Here is a 22,135-nt window from a genome sequence, read left to right on the forward strand (position 1 = left end):
TCTGTGATATCAGCAAAGGGCTACAGGGGAAAGTATGTCTGTTTGTAGATGATACAAAAATTTGTAACAGAGTGGATGTTCCAGAGGGGGTAGACAAAATGAGAAGTGATTTACAATAATTGGAGGATTGGACAAACGACTGGGATCTAAAGTTCAACACAGTAAAGTGTAAAATAATGCATCTAGGGAGGAAAAATACAAATGTTAATTACAGACTCAATGAAACTTTACTGACTGTCACAGGACTTGGGAATTATTATTTCAGATGTTTTAAAACATAGTAAACAATGTAGTAATGCAGCGAGTAAGGCTAGCAGAATTCTTGGATTTATTGGTAGAGGTATTTGCAGCAGAAATAGTAAGGTTCTTATGCCACTTTATAGTTCATTAGTTAGGCCTCATCTTGAGTATTGTGTGCAGTTCTGGAGGCCATATCTTCAGAAGGATATTAACAAACTTGAATCTGTGCAAAGGAGGGCTACAAAAACGGTACATGGTCTAAAAAATAAAACTTACCAGGATAGGCTCAATGACCTAAATATGTATAGCTTAGAGGAGAGAAGGGAAAGAGTTGATATGATAGCAACTTTCAAGTAGGTTAAAGGGCTTATTAAAACTGAGGCTGTGGGTATTTTACATAAAATGGAAAATTCAAGAACAAGGGGTCATGAGCTCAAGCTAAAGGGTAGTAGATTCAGGAGTAATTTGAGGAAGCACTTCTTTACAGAAAGAGTGATTGATTTATGGAATAAACTTCCTCAAGAGGTAGTAGCGACAAACACTGTGGGGGACTTTAAAAATCCATGCGACAAGCATAAGGCTATCCTACAAAGTAGATAAGTTTATACTGTTAGGTAATATCGGGCAGTCTTGCTGGGCCTATGGCTCTTATCTGCCGTCAATATCTATGTTTCTATGTTTCCTGCATTATTTTTTATCGCCCTTCAAATCTCTGGACTTATCTCGCTTCAGTAGCCAAACCTGAGTCGTAGTGCGGTAGATTTTATTACTATTTAGCCCTTAACTGTATAGAGCTTTATAATCATGCAACCGCTCCGTTCCCCAGATTTTATTCTGTTTTTTAATACTGCGTACAAATATCCTGTATTTTCTGGTTGTATTTTAATAAAGAGACTGAGAAATAATTATATATGGTCACTATACCATTGCTAAAACAACAAATCTAATGATGCCTAGTACTGTAAATATATATATATATATATATATATACTATATATATATATATATATATATATATATATATAGATAGATGTGTGTGTGTATATATATATATATATATATATATATATATAATCACCTTTGACTAGACTAGTTACTGTGAATAAATCAAAAACCTATAAACTATTACAGCGTTTTCTGAATGTATTTGAATTTATTTTATGTATAATAAATTCCTTTTTAAGTGATATTAACCTAAACCATAAGTGCTAGATTACAAGTGGAGCACTATTTTAACATGTGCCTGTAAAGGGACAAATTTGCATATTTAAGGGTGCACGTTAAATAACCATCCATTACAAGTGGCTGGTTAACGCTCCCGCATGCACTTTGTGCTTAGCTTAATTAACCAGAGGTCAGACCTCTGAATAATTAAAAAAAAATTCCTGGCGAACCCTGGACTACCGGGGGAGAAGTGTGTGTGATAGGTCCCATGGAACACTTGCTCTGTGGTTCCCTGTAAGCTGTTGGCGGAGAATCCTCGCGCTCAAAATCCTTAGACCTGGGGTGTCTTGCTAAGCACAATCTACAATGCTACTGTTGCTCCTAGAGTGCCTTGTAACCGCACTGAGCTGCACAATGCAGCAGCTGGAAGGACCGGCTTCTTTTTTACTTTCCAGTTCCATTGATTATTGAAGTGACTACCTATTCTATAATCTACCGCCTCAAGTGTGAAGTCTATCGGCAGTACCCCTATCCCCCTCCCACGGGTGCTGCGTGAGGGGGGTCTACCTCTCTTGCTGTACTGCTCGCCCCACAGTTAACGCTGATGACTTAGGCATTCCTAGAAGTTGGACATGTTGTCTGGTGGCTCTGCTCCCCTTGCCCAGGGGAATTAGAGGCCGGAGACTTCGACAGGCATGTACAGAGAGTTCTGACCGGTAACTGAAGTGAACACCCATCTCAGCCATGCAGGCTTGTTCAACTTTAAATCTCAGTTTTTTGCCTTCCTCTCCTCCTCTTTTTCTTCCCTGAATGAAGGGCGGTCCAACCAACCGATACACTCCGGAGGACTTCTGGATAGGAGCACATAGTTTTCTCTCCGCTTTGTCACCCTCCCCACCAGTGCTGCGAGGGTGGTGTAGCAGTGTTTTTCCTTTTGCTTGGCTCCTTTTTTGCTCTTCACTGTCCCTCGAGGAGGAGGCTGCCTGGCTGATTGGTTCCACCAGGCTTGTCCTGTCCTGGCTGTCTTCTTCAAGGCCGCTGACTTGGTTCGGACCGGGCTATCCCCTCTCCCACTGGTGCTGCGTGAGGGGGGCTGCCTCTGTACACAGTCCGTCTGCTTGCCCTGGCCACAGCTGATCCTCTTCTGGGGGGCCCGGTTCTGTACTCTCTTTGCATAGGAATATGTGTTATCATTATAATTAAATTTGCTTTCCCCGGCCACTAAGAGCAGGATTTGGCTTATTGCATGGTCCTCAAGCCCTATATCTCCTTGATACACACTATCTGGGGGACTTTACCCTGTCTTTTATATTGTTTATCCCATATACCCCCCCCTACGTTAATACATCTTTGCTATACCATTTCTTTTTTCTTTCAGGACTATTTATAGCAGATCTGTTTATTGGTTTTTGAGAGATAATAGGAGGAAGCGGCAAGGGGGTAACTCCCCCAAGACATAAGTTTACATGTAACTTGAATACCTTTAGGACTGCTTCAGGTTTTTTTTCTGATTATCCTAATCTCTCATACATATTCTCTTTGTCCTATCTAGACCAAAGCCTCCTAGAATTGGTTTATGGTAGATAAGCCAGGGTTATAAGAAAGTAGGGCAAGGGGGGTTATTGCATGTTGAAATGTCTTATTTCTCTGCCTTTAAGTGAATACTTTGGCCTATTATTCTCTTAACCATTAAGGTTTCCACCTATATTTAGCATCTTATATATTAATATCCATATAAGTGCTATACATCATTGAGTCTTACTCTAAAATTATCTATCTTGTTATAATCTATAAGATCTCTTTCTCTCTATTGGCTGAAAAATAATTTTTTCAAACTCTCTAATCATAGCATCTTGTCCTGATGCCCTAATTAATCACTGGGGTCCCCATTAAGATTATCATTCCCTATATAATTCGGCAAAGATCTCTGTATATGAATGGTACTCTGATGGGTTCGTACTGCCTGTTTGCCTTCCCCCTTGACTGTCTTCTGGCAGTAATTTTTCTCTTGGGTCTAATTTATTTTTTCTTTCACCGCTGAGGGGCACCCTTTTCTTTTTTTATGACACGATGAGTCCATGGATCATCTTAATTACTAATGGGATATTTACCTCCTGGTCAGCAGGAGGTGGCAAAGAGCACCACAGCAAAGCTGTTAAATAGCTCCTCCCTTCCCTCCCACCCCAGTCATTCTCTTTGCCAGGTTAGTGCAAGGAAGTGGTAACATGAGGTGTTGGATAAGATTCTTTAATCAAGAACTTATTATTTTTAAAGTAGTGCAAGATTGTGCTGCTTTGCCCTAGGGCGTTGCCGTAGTTCATATCAATCTCTTTAGTAGAGCAGTGGTGGCTTTAGAGCAATGGGAACTTGTGGGACATAATTCTCACTGTGCCTCCCATGTATTTCATGCTGCCCTATCGCCTATAGCCTGAGGTAAATTTACTCAGACTTTTATTTCTCCACAGGTCGATGTAAGGGATAGTATCTCTCAAGCCTGTGAGCTGCCTTGCTGTCAGGCAAATGTAAGGTAAGTGCTGCTTTTTTATTCTGGGGTCAAAAATAAAAGCATTCTCAGAGAAAAAGTGTGCACATTTATTGGAATAAGGCTCATAAAGGAAGGGGCACTTTATGTTTGGGGACTACAGACTCTCTTAGACTGGAGAGGATTTTAGACAGCCATATCTTCAGGCACTGGGACTGGGAGTAAAGCTTTTTCATTTGCTCTGGTGGTTGTGTCTCCCGACGGCTTTACTTAGCAAACAGGCCGATCGGGAGATGAGGTGCATATAGTAATGCCCACAATGGGTGGTCCTTACTGGTTTTGCGCACCACTTTTATTGCGCATTAGTCCGGAACATTTCTTTCGTATCAGAGAATGGCAGAGCTTCAGTTCAGTAGCATGTCACTAGAAACGCATGGTTTTCAGTAAAGCAGGCGTTGCTAGCATTATCCGTTGGTGCTATTCTTATTGCTGAGGTCCGGAACATTCCTGCACCACAAGAAAAGGGACATTGACTCCTGTTTAGCAGTCAGGTAGGCACCTCAGCAAGGTTGCTGAGGTGTAAAGGTGTCTGTAGTGTTCAAATTGTGTTATTTTCATAATTGACATAGTTAAGTAAAAAAGTTACCTGTTTAAATTTAAAGACACAGTAACGTTTTTTCATTACAAAAATTTTAATTCATTTTTGAGTTTTTTTTATTTATTCATTTACTCATTGTGAACAGTATGTTCCAAGGAGCCTTGCAAGATGTCACTTGCCCCTTGTGTTTTGATGCAAATGTGGAACCACCTATCCCTTTCTGTCCCTCAAAATGTTCTAAAGCGGATGCTATCCAAGAGTCTAATGACAAGGTTCAATATATGCCGCTACTTTCTCCCCAAGCGTCCCAAATTTTACCGCCCTCACAAGTAGTGCCCTGCACTTCTGCTCTAGCTCCCGCTGGAGTTACCTTAAAAGACATAGCTTCTCTCATGTCTTCTACAATTTCTTATGCGTTGTCTGGTTTTCCAATGTTGCAGAGAAAGCGTTAGAGGAAAATCAGACATTCAGTAAGCGAGGTTTCTGATGCAATTGTAGAGGTGCCCTCCCAGAAGCCTGAAGAGGAGGATACCACTGTAGCATCTGAAGGTGAAATTTCTGATTCAGAAAATGTAATTCCTCTGGTTGATACTGAGGTTGAATCTTTTATGTTTAAGCTAGAACACCTCCGTCTGTTACTTAGGGAGTTTTTATTTACTCCACAGTAGTGGTTGTTCCTAAGAAGTCTAGTAAGCTGAACAAATATTTTGAGGTTCCTTCCTCAACACAAGTGTTTCCGGTCCCTGACCAAGCTTCTGAAATAATTGCTAAGGAATGGGAGAGACCGGTCATACCTTTTTCTCCCTCTCCTATTTTTAAGATGTTTCCCATAGCCGACTCTATCAAGGAGGCTTGGCAAACAGTGCCTAAGAGCTAAGAGAACTACTATTCCCATAGAGGATAGTTGTGCTTTCAATGATCCTATGGACAAAAAGTTAGAGGGTTTACTCAAAAAGATATATGTACTCCAGGGCCTGCAATGGCAACCAGCTGTGTGCAGTGTTACTGTCAATAGTGCAGTGACGTATTGCTTTGATGCACTGTCTGAGGCTCTCAGGACAGAAACTGCTTTGGATAAGATCCAGGATAGGATCAAGACTCTTAAACTAGCTAATGCCTTTATTACAGATGCTTCCCTTCAAGTTATCAAGCTGGGAACTAAGATTTCGGGTTTCTCTATTCTAGCTCGCAGAGCCTTATTGTTAAAACCTTGGTCTGCAGACGTTTCCTCTAAGTCTAAGCTTCTGGCTATTCCTTACAAGGGGTAGACCTTGTTTGGACCTGGCCTTATGGAAATTATCTCTGATATCATGGGAGGTAAGAGTCATCTTCTTAATCTAATGTCTGATCTTATACTCCCCCAGTTTGAATCCCTAAAAAAAGATATAGCGGGACTAACAAATGAATTTCTACAATTCTCAAGTAGAATTGCCGAGGTTGAAATGAGGGTGTTTGAGCTGGAGGACTATAAACATACTCAGAAAGTTCAATGTAGAGATTATAACACTAAGATTAAGTCTTTACAATCTAAAATAGAAGATCTGGAAGACAGGTCTCGACGAAATAACGCCAGGGAGGTAGGTCTACCTGAGACTAGAGATTTTGACGACCTTATAAAATTTGCCTCACAAACACTCCCTCATTTGCTCGGAATGTCTATTCAATCAGAAGGCGTGGTAGTAGAAAGGGCTCACAGGACAGGACAGATAAAGAGATTCAGTGACGGATATAGTAGACCACGAATAGTGGTCATACGCTATCTTAACTTTCAAGATAAAATTAATATCCTAAGGCATTTTAGAAAATTAAATGGATTAGTAATTGGTAGTACTCGTATACATCTATTTCAAGATTTTTCATTAGAAACTTCTACCAAACGTAAGGAAATGGCCCCCTATTGCACAGCTATAATTAAGGCAGGATATAGAGCAAGAATGAGATATCCTGCACAAATTCTGATTGACTTGGAAGACACGACTCAAATACTCAATAATGCTGTAGAAGCAAATTCCTTTCTTGAAAGATATAAAATAGAACATGTATTAGTAGAGAGGAAGAATAAGCATACCTCTTAAGTATCAATTCTACCCGAGTTAGATATAGTTTCATAGATGTAAGACTGCTTCAGACATAGGAATGACTGAATATAGGTTGGCAAATACAATTTTGTGTTGGCAGTGCCCCCCGGGAGGAGGGGGGTGAACTGATTTTTTTTAACTTTCTGGTATATATTAATAGTGTTACCGGTAACTAAAAATAATTTATTACAGTTTTTATGGGAAACAAATATGTTATTTAAGTATAAATCTGTGCATTCGACGAGAGAGGTAGAATTTTTTTTTCCTCCCTCTTCTTTCTTCTCCCCCCACCTACGTAGTGATTAAAAGCATGAGACTATACGAGATTAAAAATTGCCTCTGAGCTTAAATTAATATCATGGAATGTGGGAGGGATTACGTCTCCAATTAAAAGAAAAAATGTTTTAAAACAGATTAAAAGACAGAAACCGGATATAATTTTTCTCCAGGAATTGCATCTAAAGGCAGCTGAAATAGATAAATTAAGGGTTGGTTGGATTGCAGAGGTGATGGCCACTCCATGTAACCGTAGAAAATGTGGCGTAGCCATTTTACTCCATAAGAATCTCACCTACAGGGTTATAACCCAGGAGCTAGATCCACTTGGTAGATATATTATTTTACAGATAGAAATAAATAATAAACACTGGACATTTTGCAATATATACGGGCCGAATAAAGTTGATGTCCAGTTCTGGAACAAACTAAAAAATAAGTTAATTCCTTATTTAGGTTGTAACTTAATGATAGCTGGATATTTTAACATGACTCAGCACCCAGAGATGGACAGGTTCAGGTTGAGCTCCTCAAGATATTATGCAAAAGAAGCTAAATTCTTTAGAGATTTTTGTAAAATACTGAATGTAAAGGATATATGGCGAGCCCAACACCCTGATACACGTAATTATACATGTGAATCAAAATCCCATAAAAATTTCTCAAGAATAGACTTGTTTCTCTTAGAAGAGAGCCTACTATCTCTGGATGTTGAGTCTCAGATTTCGGAGATTGTTTTATCAAACCATGCGATAGTAAGTTTAAAATTACACATCTCCCCTGCAGGAGACAGGAATAATAATATTATCCACTTTCCAAATTATATGACAAATAACATGCAATTTAGAAATTGGCTAGTGGAAGCTTGGAGAGAATACTATAGAAATAACAGGGGCTATTTGCATAAAATAGAAACTTTTTGGGAAGCGGGCAAGACCGTCTTGAGAGGCGAGATTAAATCATATATGGTTAAGAAAAAAAAGAAATATAAACAACAAGAGACTCAACTTGCCAATCAACTAAAAAATGCTTATAGGAGATACCTGAATGAACCGAATAATACTCACTGGAATAAATATAAACAAGCCAAAGAAGCTAGGGAGTTGTTTCTGAAAGAAGCTTGGTCTGTAGAAGATTTAAAAAATAGAGCCTTTTACCAAGGATTCCAAGGTACCACTACCAAGCACTTAGCAAGGATCCATAAAATTAGAAAAAATAAAAATATAATAAGTAGTATCAGGGATAGAGAGAAAAGATATACCCAGGCCACTGAAGTTCGTGACATATTTTATAAATATTATAAAAATATTTACGCTAAGGTAAAGATAGATGAATTGCAACAAGCAAAGTTTTGGCAGACTATTAAACTACCAAAGATTACTGTAGAGGATTTAGAGATGATTAACCAACCAATTACAGTAGAAGAATGTGAAAAAGCTATTAAAGATATGAAACAGAATAAAGCCCCTGGCCCCGATAGGCTACCATCTGAATTCTACAAAATTTTAAATAAAGGGGTAACGATCACTTTAACTAAATTATTTAATTATTATCTCTGTGAAAGTCAGATGAATTCTTTATATTTTTCAGACTCCATTATTACGCTTATATATAAAAAAGGTAAAGATCCAGAGGACCCAGGAGGATATAGACCTATATCTCTCTTAAATAACGATTATAAGCTGTTGATGGCAATTTTAGCTCAAAGATTCAAAAAAGTAATCGGAACAATAATTCATAGTGATCAGACAGGATTCATACCAGCAAGAAATGTATCACATAATATTAGGAAAGCATTATTGACTATAGATGATTATTATAATAAAAGAAGGGAGAAAACTAAGATTAAGACAGATTTGGCCTTGGTCACTTTAGATGCCGAAAAGGCTTTCGATTCGATTGTATGGGAACACTTGTTTTTGGCGCTTGAAAATTTTGGGTTTTCTGGTAATATTGTCAATATGCTTAGATAAATATATAAAAACTCAAGATCGCAGATATTAATCAATGGCCTTCTGTCACAATATGTTACATTACAGAGGGGTACGAGACAAGGATGTCCCTTGTCACCCCTTCTTTTTGATGTCTCGCTAGAACCATTGGCAATATATCTCAGACAAGAGTTAGAAGGAATGGTACTGGGAGATGAGAAAGTCATCCTATCTCTGTATGCAGATGATTTGATGCTATACCTAAGTGATACAAGACAAAGCATTCCCCAATCTCTTGAGTTGATTAACGGTTTTAGTACATTCTCAGGCTATAGAATCAACCCCACAAAATCTGAGATTTTATGGATCTATAAGACCACGAATAGTAATTTAACACATGTCTTTAAAGAAACGATGACATATTTGGGCATTAAAATTTAAAAAAACCCAGGTGAATGGTACAAGCTTAATTATGAGGATAGATTTGCCAATATGGTAAACAAGATGAAAAATTGGAAACTGTACTACCTTTCTACCTTTCTATCTCTGCCAAGGTTATGTTAATAAAGACAATCTTTTTTCCAAAAATCTTGTACCTAATGCACAACCTTCCACTATTTATCACAAATCAAGACATTAAAAGGTTTTATTCAGCATGCTCATTTTTTATATGGGGAAAGATTCGACCTAGAATCTCAAGGATCAGAATAACTAAGCTCAAGAGATTTGGGGGGCTAGCGTTGCCTAACATAGAATATTATAATTGGACTTGTCTGATAAAATTTGCGATAGACTGGATAACGGAAGCAAATTACATTACATACTATCAAATTGAAATAAGACTTGTCAATCCGTTTGACTTGAGAGCCTTGTTGCATTGCCCGATTAAGAGGTTACCAAGTAACACTGTATATCTCTCAACTTTTGTTAATGTGATTGTTGCCTGGCAGAAGTACTGTAGGGAACTGGGACATGATCCAAGGTTATCTCAGCTACTTCCTATTACAGGTAACCCTGACTTTACTCCCGGGATTCGAGATCGAGTATTCCGAGAATGGAAAAGAAAGGGACTTGTTAATGTGGCCCAAATCTTCCAGGACGGTAGCGAGACATTTCAATCATTTTAAAATCTCTCTGATAGATTTACTCTCCCGACTAGGAACTTTTATGCTTATTTGCAGATAAGGAACTATGCCAGGCAAGTGATTGGAATAGGCAGTTTTGAGTGGGGTACTAAAGAGATCCCCAATGGAATAAAATTATATGAGAATGGTCGAAGGTCAACGTCTTACTGGTATGATTCCTTAATTGTAAAGTCAGGTCGAAATAATATAGGAAAATTAAAAGAAAATATAATGAAAATAATCCCAAATATTACAGAACAGGAGATAGTAAAAAGTATATCCCTCTCATCCCTAGCAACAAGTAATATAAGTTGGCGGGAAGCTCAAATAAAGTTACTTAATAAATACTATTTAACTCCATATAGGTTATATAAGATTTCAAAGAATAGACAAACAAGCTGTTGTTTCAAATGTAGTAAAGAAATGGCAGATATTGTTCACTGTATATGGGCTTGTCCCAAAATCAATCAATATTGGAGAAAAGTTCACTACTGGTTAAATAAATATCTTGAAAAAAAAAATCACTGTCTTTTTTCGGCAGATATTTTTGTTAGACTCAGAAAAAAGAGATAAAGGAGAGCAACTCTTTATTAGCTTTATTATAATAGCAGTTAGAATTTGAAATCAAATATTTAGAGAGTGGAAAACATCAAAGATACCTACGATTCCTGAATTAATAAATATATTAACTATTCAAATGACAATTGAATCCTATGATGTTAAAATTAATACGGAAGTACATTTCCGAGCTTTTTTCGCAAAATGGAGAAAATATATCTGTGCTTGGCCATTACCTCTGCAACTGCAATTCATTGCTAGATTCCAGAATTCACCAATATTTCTTTCCTTAGTATTAGAGAATGAGCTGCCCCATTATTGGATAGATATAGCTCAGCTTGGGGTCTAGGGAAAGACAAGACTTGTCTTTGATTAAAAGAGGAAAAGGGGGGGAAGAGAGAGGAGGGAGGGAATGGGATGGAAGAGAAGGGAAATTTTCTTTCCTTTTTTTTTTTTTTCTCTCTTCCTTTCTCCCCCTCTCTCCTCGACTGCAACAGAAATTATCTATAGAGTTCATGATAAAGGGTTATTACATACCAAATGATTGTTAGCTGTAAACCGTATTATATGATTTAAAAAATAAATTTGGAAGGTATTAATGATAACTGAAGATGATGAAGTAATTCTATCACGGATATGATGATATTATGATTTGTAGAACCGAACTCTATTATTGTATGGTAATAACACAGGTAAAAATGTAATATTGGTAACGAGATGTTATTTTTCATTTATTATGTCTATAATGTATGTTTGAAAAACTCAATAAAAAGGAAAAAAAAAAAAAGTCATCTTCTCTCTCAAGATAAGAGAAACAAACAGAAAGGACGACAGAGTAATTTTCCTTCCTTTTGAAATTTCAATGGAAATTATTCCTCTTCCTCCTCTAAGCAGGAACAATCTAAACCTGCATGGAGACCCAACCAGTCTTGGAATAAGGGAAAAAAATCCAAGAAGCCTGCTATTGAATCCAAGACAGCATTAAGGGCATTCACCCGATCCGGGACCGGATCTGGTAGGGGGCAGACTTTCCTTCTTTGCTCAGGCCTGGGTTCAGGATGTTTAGGATCCCTGGACAATAGAAATAGTGTCCCATGGATACAAACTAGAGTTCAAAAGTTTTCCTCCCAGAGGCAGGTTTCTACTTTCAAGATTATCTGAAGACCAGATAAAGAGAGAGGCGTTCTTACACTGCGTAGGAGACCTCTCTGCCCTGGGAGTGATTGTTCCCGTTCCAGTACAGGAACAGGGTCGGAGTTTTTATTCCAATCTGTTCGTGGTTCCCAAAAAGGAGGGAACCTTTAGACCAATTTTAGACCTCAAGAGTCTAAACAAATTTCTCAGGGTACCGTCCTTCAAGATGGGAACTATCTGTTCCATTCTTCCCTTGATCCAGGAGGGTCAATTTATGACAACAGTGGATTTAAAGGATGAGCACCTACATGTTCCTATTCACAGGGATAATCACAAATTCCTACGGTTTGCCTTCCTGAACAAACACTTCCAGTTTGTGGCTCTTACTTTCGGTCTTGCCACAGCTCCCAGAATTTTCACAAAGTTTCTTCGATCGCTCTTGGTGGTGCTTTGGTCACGGGGCATTGCAGTGGCACCAGATCTGGACGACATTCTAGTCCAGGCGCCATACTTTCAAAAAGCAAGATCCCACACCGACATGGTGTTATCTTTCCTGCGATCTCACGGGTGGTAAATTTGGAAAAGCGTTCCTTAGTTCCAAATGCTTTTAGGAACCATAATAGATTCCCTGTCTATGTAGATTTTTCTGACAGAAGTCAGGAAATCAAAGATTATCAATACTTGCCTAATCCTTCAGTCCACTCCTCGGCCGTCAGTGGCTCAATGCATGGAGGTAATCTGGCTGATGGTGGCGGCAATGGACATCATCCAGTTTGCTCGGTTCCACCTCAGACCTCTGCAGTTAAGCATGCTCAGGCAATGAAACAGAGATTATGCGGACTTGTCTCCTCGAATACTACTGGTGCAGGAGACAAGGGATTCTCTTCAATGGTGGTGTCTTTGGATCACCTCTCCCAGGGAACCTGCTTTTGCAGACCATCTTGGATGATTGTGACAACAGATGCCAGCCTTCTAGGCTGGGGAGCAGTCTGGGGCTCCCTAAAAGCTCAGGGAGTTTGGACTCAGTCAGAGTCTGCTCTTCCTATAAACATTCCAGAACTGATAGCGATCTTCAATGCTCTTCTGCCCTGGCCCCAGTTAGCCTCGGTCCAGTTTATCAGGTTCCAGTTGGACAATATAACTTCAGTGGCTTACATCAATCATCAGGGAGGAACGAGGAGTTCCTTAGCGATAACCGAGGTAGCCAAAATAATACAGTGGGCGGAAGTCCACTCTTGCTGTCTGTCAGCGATCCACATCCCATGGGTGGAAGACTGGGAGGCGGATTTCCTGAGCAGTCAGACTTTTCATTGGGGGAAAGGGAACTCCATCCGAAAGTGTTTTCAAACCTGATTCTCAAGTGGGGTCAGCCAGAATTGGATCTCATGGCATCCCGACAGAATGCTAAGCTCCCGAGATACGGGTCGAGGTCCAGGGACCCCCAGGCGGAGCTGATAGATGCTCTGGCGGTCCCTTGGACCTTCAGTCTAGCATACCTATTTCCTCAGTTTGCTCTTCTTCCTCGGGTCATTGCTCGAATCAAACAGGAGAGGGCATCGGTGATCCTCATAGCACCGGCTTGGCCTCACAGGATTTGGTATGCAGATCTGGTGGACATCGCATCTCTGCCACCTTGGAGACTTCCATTGAGGAAGGACCTTCTAATTCAGGGTCCCTTTCTTCACCCAAATCTAGTTTCTCTGAAGCTGACTGCTTGGAGATTGAAAGCTTAATTTTATCCAAGCGGGGGGTTTTATGACTCAGTCATAGAGATGATGATTCAGGCTCGTAAGCCTGTAACTAGAAAGATTTACCATAAGATTTGGCGTAAATATCTCTAATGGTGCGAATCCAAGGGCTACTCATGGATTAGAGTTAGGATTCCTAGAATTTTGTCTTTTCTCCAAGAGGGTTTGGAGAAGGGATTATTGACAAGTTCCCTAAAAGGTTAATTCTTGGCCTTATCTATTTTGTTACTCAAACATCTGGCGGATGTCCCAGATGTACAATCATTTTGTCAGGCCTTGGTCAGGGTCAGGCCTGTGTTCAAACCAGTTACTCCTCCATGGAGTCTTAATTTAGTTCTCAAAGTTCTTCAAGGGGTCTAGGCACTGCAGTATTAGTCTCCTTATCTTATTTTCCAATCAGATAAGGTAGTTTTACGGATTAAATTAGGATTTCTTCCTAAGGTTGTTTCTGATCGGATCATTAATCAGGAGATCTTTGTGTCCTAATTTGAACGTGGTCCATGCTTTAAAGTTTTACCTGCAGGCGACTAAGGACTTTCGTCAGTCTTCTTCTTTGTTTGTGATTTTCTCAGGAAAACGTAAGGGGCAGAAAGCTAAGGCTACTTATCTTTCTTTCTGGCTGAAGAGTATCATACGTTTTGCATATGAGACTGCTGGACAGCAGCATCCTGAGAGAGTTACGGCTCATTCCACGAGGGCTGTTGCTTCCTCATGGGCATTCAAAAATGAAGCTTCTGTGGAACAGATTTGCAAGGCTGCAACTTGGTCTTCTCTTCACACTTTTTCAAAATTCTACAAATTTGACACTTTTGCCTCGGCTGAGGCCGTTTTTGGGAGAAAGGTTCTTCAAGCAGTGGTTCCTTCTGTTTAGGTTCCCTGTCTTGTCCCTCACGTATCATCTGTGTACTCTAGCTTAGGTTTTGAATCCCATTAGTAATTAAGATGATCCGTGGACTCATCGTGTCATAAAAAAAGAAAAGAAAATTTATAATTACCTGATAAATGTATTTATTTTTTGATACGATGAGTCCACGGCCCCCCAATTCTTGTAAGACAGGTTGTTGGTTATTGTAAACTTCAGACACCTCTGCACCTTTGGTTTTTCCTTTCTATCCTTAACTTCGGTCGAATGATTGGAGTGGGGGGGAAGGGAGGAGCTATTTAACAGCTTTGCTGTGGTGCTCTTGCCGCCTCCTGTTGACCAGGAGGTGAATATCCCGTTAGTAATTAAGATGATCCGGGGACTAATCGTGTAAAAAAGAAATAAATTTATCAATAAGCATAAATTTTCTTTTTTCACCTCTTACAATTTATCACTTTATTCACTGGTTAGAGAGCGATAACTACCTCTCCTTACACTAACTTAGGTGTTGTGGGTTAACAACACTCTTCTCAGTCTCGAGTAGGGGGGTTGCTCTCTCCCCCCTCCTTTATTTTTTTTCTCTTCTTCTTCCCTTCCACCTTCACTTTCTCTTTTTTCTTTCACTCTTCCCTTCCTCACAATCCTCCTTTTTGTTCACCTCATCACATGTTCACCCTTATAAACACATGGATAAATTTTTACACACTCCAAAACTTCACCTTCAGTCATGGCAGTTAGAGAAAGAGACAGGAAGAACAAAAATAATCTTGCAACCTCGACAGATGCACAACCACCTACTATCAATTCACTACTTTCGAATGAGCTGTTAGATATCCAATCCTTAGTCTCTAGTATTTCTGAAGCTCTGGCCCCAAAATTTGATACTCTTAAAATTGAGATCAAACAAGATATCTCACATCTATCTAGTGAAATCAAACAATTTGCCTGTAGACTCTCTGAGGCAGAACAAATTATCTCAGATCTTAAAGATCTCACCATGGGCCATAATGCTAAGTTAGAAACCACAAACACCAACCTTCTCAAACTTCAGAATAAGATAGAAGATTTAGAAAATAACACAAGAAGGAACAACCGTAGAATTATAGGGGTCCCAGAAGAGAAGCCAGCTACATTATACTAATTAACCCCTAATCTGCTTCCCCCAACATCGCCGACACCTACATACTATTTATTAACCCCTACTCTGCCGCCCCCAATGTCACCGCAACCTAACTACAATTATTAACCCCTAATCTGCCGCCCACAACGTCGCCGCCACTATATTAAAGTTCTTAACCCCTAAACCTAAGTCTAACCCTAACCCTACCACCACTAACTTAAATATAATTTAAATAATTCTAAATAAAATTACTACAATTAAATAAATAATTCCTATTTAAAACTAAATACTTACCTATAAAATAAACCATAAGCTAGCTACAATATAAATAATAATTACATTGTAGCTAGCTTAGGGTTTATTTTTATTTAACAAGCAACTTTGTATTTATTTTAACTAGGTACAATAGTTATTAAATAGTTATGAACTATTTAAAAGCTACCTAGCTAAAATAAATTCAAATTTACCTGTAAAATAAAAATAAACCTAAGTTACAATTACACCTAACACTACACTATAATAAAATTAATTCCCTAAGCTAACTGCAATTAAATACAATTAAATACAATTATCTAAATTACGAAAAAAAACAAACACTAAATTACAGAAAATAATAAAATAATTACATTTTTTTTAAACTAGTTACACCTAATCTAATCCCCCTAATAAAATAAAAAAGCCCCCCAAAATAATAAAAATCCCTACCCTAAAGTAAATTACAAATAGCCCTTAAAAGGGCTTTTTGCAAGGCATTGCCCAAAAGTAATCAGCTCTTTTACCTGTAAAAAAAAATACAATACCCCCTTAACATTACAACCCACCACCCACGTACCCAACCCTACTCTAAAACCCACCCAATCCCCCCTTAATAAAACCTAAAACTAACCCCTTGAAGATCACCCTACCTTGAGACGTCTTCACCCAACCGGGCAGAAGTGGTCCTCCGGACGGGCAGAAGTCTTCATCCAAGCCGGGAAGAAGAGGTCCTCCAGACGGGCAGAAGTCTTCATGCAGGTGGCATCTTCTATCTTTATCCATTCGGAGCGGAGCGGGTCCATCTTCAAGACATCCGACACGGAGCATCCTCTTCTGTCTTGATCCGATGACTAAATGACGGTACCTTTAAGTGACGTCATCGAAGATGGTGTCCCTTCAATTCCGATTGGCTGATAGAATTCTATCAGCCAATCGGAATTAAGGTAGAAAAAATGCTATTGGCTGATCCAATCAGTCAATAGGATTGAGCTTGCATTCTATTGGCTGTTCCAATCAGCCAATAGAATGCAAGCTCAGTCCTATTGGCTGATTGGATCAGCCAATAGGATTGAACTTCAATCCTATTGGCTGAGTGCATCAGCAAATAGGATTTTTTCTACCTTAATTCTGATTGGCTGAAAGAATTCTATCAGCCAATCAGAATTGGATGACGTCACTTAAAGGTACCGTCATTTAGTCATCGGATCAAGACAGAAGAGGATGCTCTGCATCGGATGTCTTGAAGATGGACCTGCTCCGCTCCGGATGGATGAAGATAAAAAATGCCGCCTGGATGAAGACTTCTGCCCGTCTGGAGGACCTCTTCTTCCCGGCTTGGATGAAGACTTCTGCCCATCTGGAGGACCACTTCTGCCCAGTTGGGTGAAGACGTCTCAAGGTAGGGTGATCTTCAAGAAGTTAGTGTAAGGTTTTATTAAGGGGGGATTGGGTGGGTTTTAGAGTAGGGTTGGGTGTGTGGGTGGTGGGTTGTAATGTTGGGTGGGTATTGTATTTTTTTTTACAGGTAAAATGAGCTGATTACTTTGGGGCAATGCCCCGCAAAAAGCCCTTTTAAGGGCTATTTGTAATTTAGTGTAGGGTAGGGATTTTTATTATTTTGGGGGGCTTTTTTATTTTATTAGGGGGATTAGATTAGGTGTAATTAGTTTAGGAAAGTTGTATTTTATTATTTTATGTAATTTAGTGGGGGGGGGGGGGTCCGTAATTTAGATAATTGTATTTAATTGTATTTAATTGTAGATAGTGTAGGGAATTAATGTAATTATAGTGTAGTGTTAGGTGTAATTGTAACTTAGGTTTATTTTTATTTTACAGGTAAATGTTTATTTATTGAAAGAATGTACACCTGTTTAGCACTCTTTCCCTAACTTAGGGTGGCAATGGTTGGACAATATCTAGGTATCCTAGAGGAGAAAGTGCGCACAGATTTTTAAAATATAACCTTTATTGAGTAATTTAAAAGTAAAAACACAAACACAATCCACATACATACAATTTTTTAAAAGCACAGGATTTGGTCAATTGGTTTTAATCCAATAATCACACAATATGAAAGGTAGTTGTAACATACATTGGATGTGAATCAACTTAAATAAATCTCTGATCAGGAGTATCTATGGAAGTCCAGTTGTGAACTAATACTCTTAAGAATTGTGTAATGTTTGTAAAGCTTTTACCACTTTCACGTGGACTCTGCTATTATTTTTCTATGATTCAAAGTTCAATTGAGGTTGTGATACTTTATTTCTAGCATGTGAGCATACAGTTGTCTCGCTGGTACTAGATATAAAATTGTATATGCCGCAGCATGAGTGGAAGTTTTAATTACTATTGGATTGCATTATATCATACTGTGTTTAAACAATTCAGGGATTATGTGCATCAATTCTTTATAGACTCCCAGTCTTATTCCTTGTATCTAATGTGTTGTTACATATATCCAAATCAATTGTAACTGCAAATATGATAAATGAGGTGCAGTGTTTACTTTTGGATAAGCAGTGCTGACAGAATATAAATGCACTAAGAGTAATGAACTCGCGTCTGCTGCTATTTGGTCTTATATCTGAAATTGCTGCAAAACTATGCCTGTTGTTTTACCAAAATATTTTCTGGGCTATCTAGCGTTTTAGGAAATATATCACTTAGAAGGAACTTAACTAATCCAAATAATAGTTTTACTCGATGAAACTTTTTCTAGTCTCTTAACATTTTTTGTCTTATTAGGTTAGACCTTGCAAATTCTAAAGCCGCTTTTTATTCAGACAAAAAAATAATGTGCTACTTGATTTGCCAAGTGAAGATTTAATGTATGGCTAAAACTCAGCCCAAATCCAAAATTGGGCTGAGTTTCAGCCATACATTAAATCTTCACTCCCGGGTTATAGAACACAGGGTTTCTAGATATATCCCGTTTTGGTGCAACCCCCAGTTTCAAGTAGGGTTACAGTCAACAATTTTTTTAAATGGAACTCTGTAAGTCTTTCGAGTGTTCATCAGTTACTAGATCTGGAGAGAAGGTGTATTAAATCATTTAGCTCCCTCAGGGTGGAATTTAATCTATCACATAAGAGCTTCTTTTCGTATTTACAAGTGAGACATTTTGCATCTAAACTAATAAGTGATTATGGTTGGAATTGGTCCTTGGGGAGTATTGAGAATTGGCTTGTCTTAATTAAAAATGACCACAAGTCAATCTCTCCCTGTTATCAAACTTTAACCTTGGCTAGAGGTATTATCAATCTTGAAAATATCTTGTCTAAATAGGCTGTAGCGACAAGGCAAACCTCTTTGGATCCCAGGTTACCTCATTTATCAATCCAAGAAACTTTCTGAGTAATTCTCTCTTTTTCCTGGAGGGAATCACATGTTAAGTTAGTCTATATGTCATATTTTACCCTGGACAAAGGTCTTAAATGTGGGAATACTAATTTTAATACCTGTCCTAAATGTTCGCTGTCATCGGCTGATCTTCTGCATATGGCGTGGGACTGTCCAAAAAAAAGAAACTTTTGGTTTAAAGTACAATACTGGCTCAATAAGACATTGGTTGTCTCCCCCCTGATTCTGACATTGATAAAGGTAGTTTTCCTTGGTCCAATACAGGGAAGCAGCAGCTAAATGATAAAATAGTCAATTTGGTCATATTAGCCGCTAGATATCTAATTTTCAAAAAATGGAAAACAAGAGCGACCCCTAGCATCTTAGAAATTAAGAACTGCCTGAAGATACAATGTATTCTTAAACAGTTTGATACTAATTTAGACAGTGACCAGGACATAAGGGGGTTCTTTCTTAAATGGTCGGTTTTTATCAGTGCTCTTCCACCTAATGAAATTAAGTGTTTAATATATCCTTTCAGAAATGCAGACTTGGTTCTCTTGGGCCTCTGGTAACCTGCCACCTCCTAACTTTTTTTTTTCTCTTCTTCTCCCCCCGCCCTTGGTAATTTTATGTTGTGTTAACTGGTTATTAACTGGTTGTTTAAAAAATTATCCAATCCCAGAATTCTTGCATTTGCTAAAACAGAACTTGATTGGTTTAAACTCTAGGTTGTTTAATTTGAATGCAGACCTAGGTCTATATTTTGTTTTGGAATTGTTTTTCATTACGTATAGACAATATGGTTTTGTTTTCTTGTCTTGTCTGTTTCTTTCTTTTTCTGTACCATATGGAATTGGATCTTAAATAAAAATAAAAAAATGTGCCAAAATTGCCCCCCAAATAAAGTTGATAGTTCCTTTTAATAAAACAAAAAGATGAGCATTATTTTTAAACTGCACAAAGCAGTTATACAGGGTTAAAGTGAGGGGTTGTGGGGTATAAGAAAAAAATAACAGCACTGAAAAGTGCCTTTACATAGATGTTAATGGGGACTTTGTTATCACTGTAAATATATATGCATATGCTTATATACATATTTATGTATGTGTTAATATGTGTATATACACATATAAACACATTAATATATATGTATTTATTCATATACATATATATTTTCAAATTGCTGACCAATGCTGCACGACTTACCCCCTGTGCTGCGCTAGGTGCATTGCCATGTCTTACGGCATGAGAACGAGGCTCCCATTGGAGCCTATGGAATGGTGCTCTTGTGAGTGCAAGGATTTCAGGCACTAGTATAACTTGTAATACCATCACACATTTACGTTCACTAGTATTACTGAGTGTAGCGCAAATTTTGCTCTCATGAAATCGCAATTTTGCATTTTAATTGTAGGACTGTATTTACTGATATTGCAGATGTACTGCTTGTCTGTCTTTCATCTGAACTTGATATTCTGTTATGTGTGTCTTTGCATTAGAAAAATAAAACAAAATCAACAGTTAATCCAGTGTTTCTCAATCTAATATCAAGGGCAGGTTAACCCTTTCCTGCCGGGGTTAAAGTGTCTACATCGGAACAACTGTGTGCACGATATTGAGATTTCAATTATTGGATTGGGTCTGGGGGGCATCCCTATGACCTTAGGAATGCCCTCCAGACCGCAATCAAATCCAGGAAGCACAGTAGGCTTCAGGACAGCCGTTGGCTATGACGTTCTATTCCGTCATAGCGGCTCTAAAGCCCAGTGTAATTATGACGGAATAGAATGGCATAACGGCATTAAAAGGTTAACAGCAGAATTTCTGGCAATGTTTCATAAACATAGAACACTCAGGGATCAATCACAATCTAACGGAGATGTAAAACCATGGGAATTCATCTTGTATGTTGTCATGATGGGTAAAATGTGCACCATACATTGTTGCAAGGCACTAGGTTCCCGCTTTATAGTTTCAGTATGTTCAAATTCAGTATAAGACGATATTATAAGTACTATCCATAGAAACCCATAGTCACCATCTTGTTTTTTTATCACACCAAAATGGAAACAGTTGTTTAACAAATTACAGAAAAAAATATTGCCGAAAACAATACTTGTAAAAATAATTTTGAAAGTGACCATATATAGTGATAGAAAAATTTTGCACAATCTGCCCATCATGACTATATACAAGATGCTTTCAGATGGTTTAGCATTGGTGCAGAAGGATTACAATAGTTTCCTATGAAAGATATAATTACACAATCCCATTTTAAAACCCGGTTTTGAAGATGCCAGTACTGTTATCGACAAACATGACAATGCTCATGTATATCAATTTTAAAATTTACATTTTAAAATTTAAAAGGGCCTAAAAGGCCTCAGCTGATAGATTGTGATCAAATCCTCAATAAAGAAGACTGAGCTACAGATTTAGTACCTTTCCTAAAGTAGATACAGTGCATGCTCAAATTATCAGTTTGTTGTGTTGGAAGCCAATGATTTAATCTATTGATGTTACAAATGTAAAACATGCAAACTGAAAAACGTCAATTTAGACATTTAATTTGCCTTTCATATGTCCCAAATATTGTTTATTATAAATGTACTTACATCTTTATGCACCCAATATTAAACCCATTCCCATTTATGTTGTTTCTTTATAATAAAAAAAATCTCTTTTTTTTTTTTTTTTAGCGAGCTTAAATGGTCCTACAAGTAATTTGGCAAAGTACAGACCTTCTGGGCACCTTTTATCTCCTGCTCTGTTATTCTCATTCATTCTCCACTATACTTTCACTGTGATTTTGCAGACCTCTGCATTCATTCTCGTGCAGCAGCAACCTTGGTACAATGAAAGTGATGTATTCAGGTAATTAAATGCTATTCCATATAATACAAATCTTTATACATAATATCTCTTTCTCTCTTTCTCTATCTATCTTTCTCTCTCTCTCTATCTCTCTCTCTCTTTCTCTCCCTCTTTCTTTCTTGTTCGTTCTCTCTCTTTCGCTCTTGTTCTCTCTCTTTTTCTCTCGTTCTCTCTCTTTTTCTCTCGTTCTCTCTCTTTTTCTCTCGTTCTCTCTCATTCTCTCTCGTTCTCTCACATTCTCTCTTTCTCTCTCTTTTTTTCTCTTTCTCTCTCCATCAGGTTGGACCTGTAAAAAAGTAATTTGTCAGAACAAAACTTGGAATGGATATACACTTTTTATAGATCC

General features: G+C 38.2%; 1 protein-coding gene across 1 annotated transcript in view; it reads left to right on the plus strand.

Moving 5' to 3' along the window:
- LOC128657508 (probable cation-transporting ATPase 13A4) overlaps positions 1–22,135 on the plus strand; it is a 454,774-nt gene that overhangs the window by 385,693 nt on the left and 46,946 nt on the right. The window contains 1 exon segment of the mRNA XM_053711875.1: positions 21,615–21,789. Within this exon segment, the coding sequence (XP_053567850.1) occupies positions 21,615–21,789 (175 nt within the window).

Source organism: Bombina bombina, chromosome 4 (assembly GCF_027579735.1).
Source record: "Bombina bombina isolate aBomBom1 chromosome 4, aBomBom1.pri, whole genome shotgun sequence".
Lineage (NCBI taxonomy): Eukaryota > Metazoa > Chordata > Amphibia > Anura > Bombinatoridae > Bombina > Bombina bombina.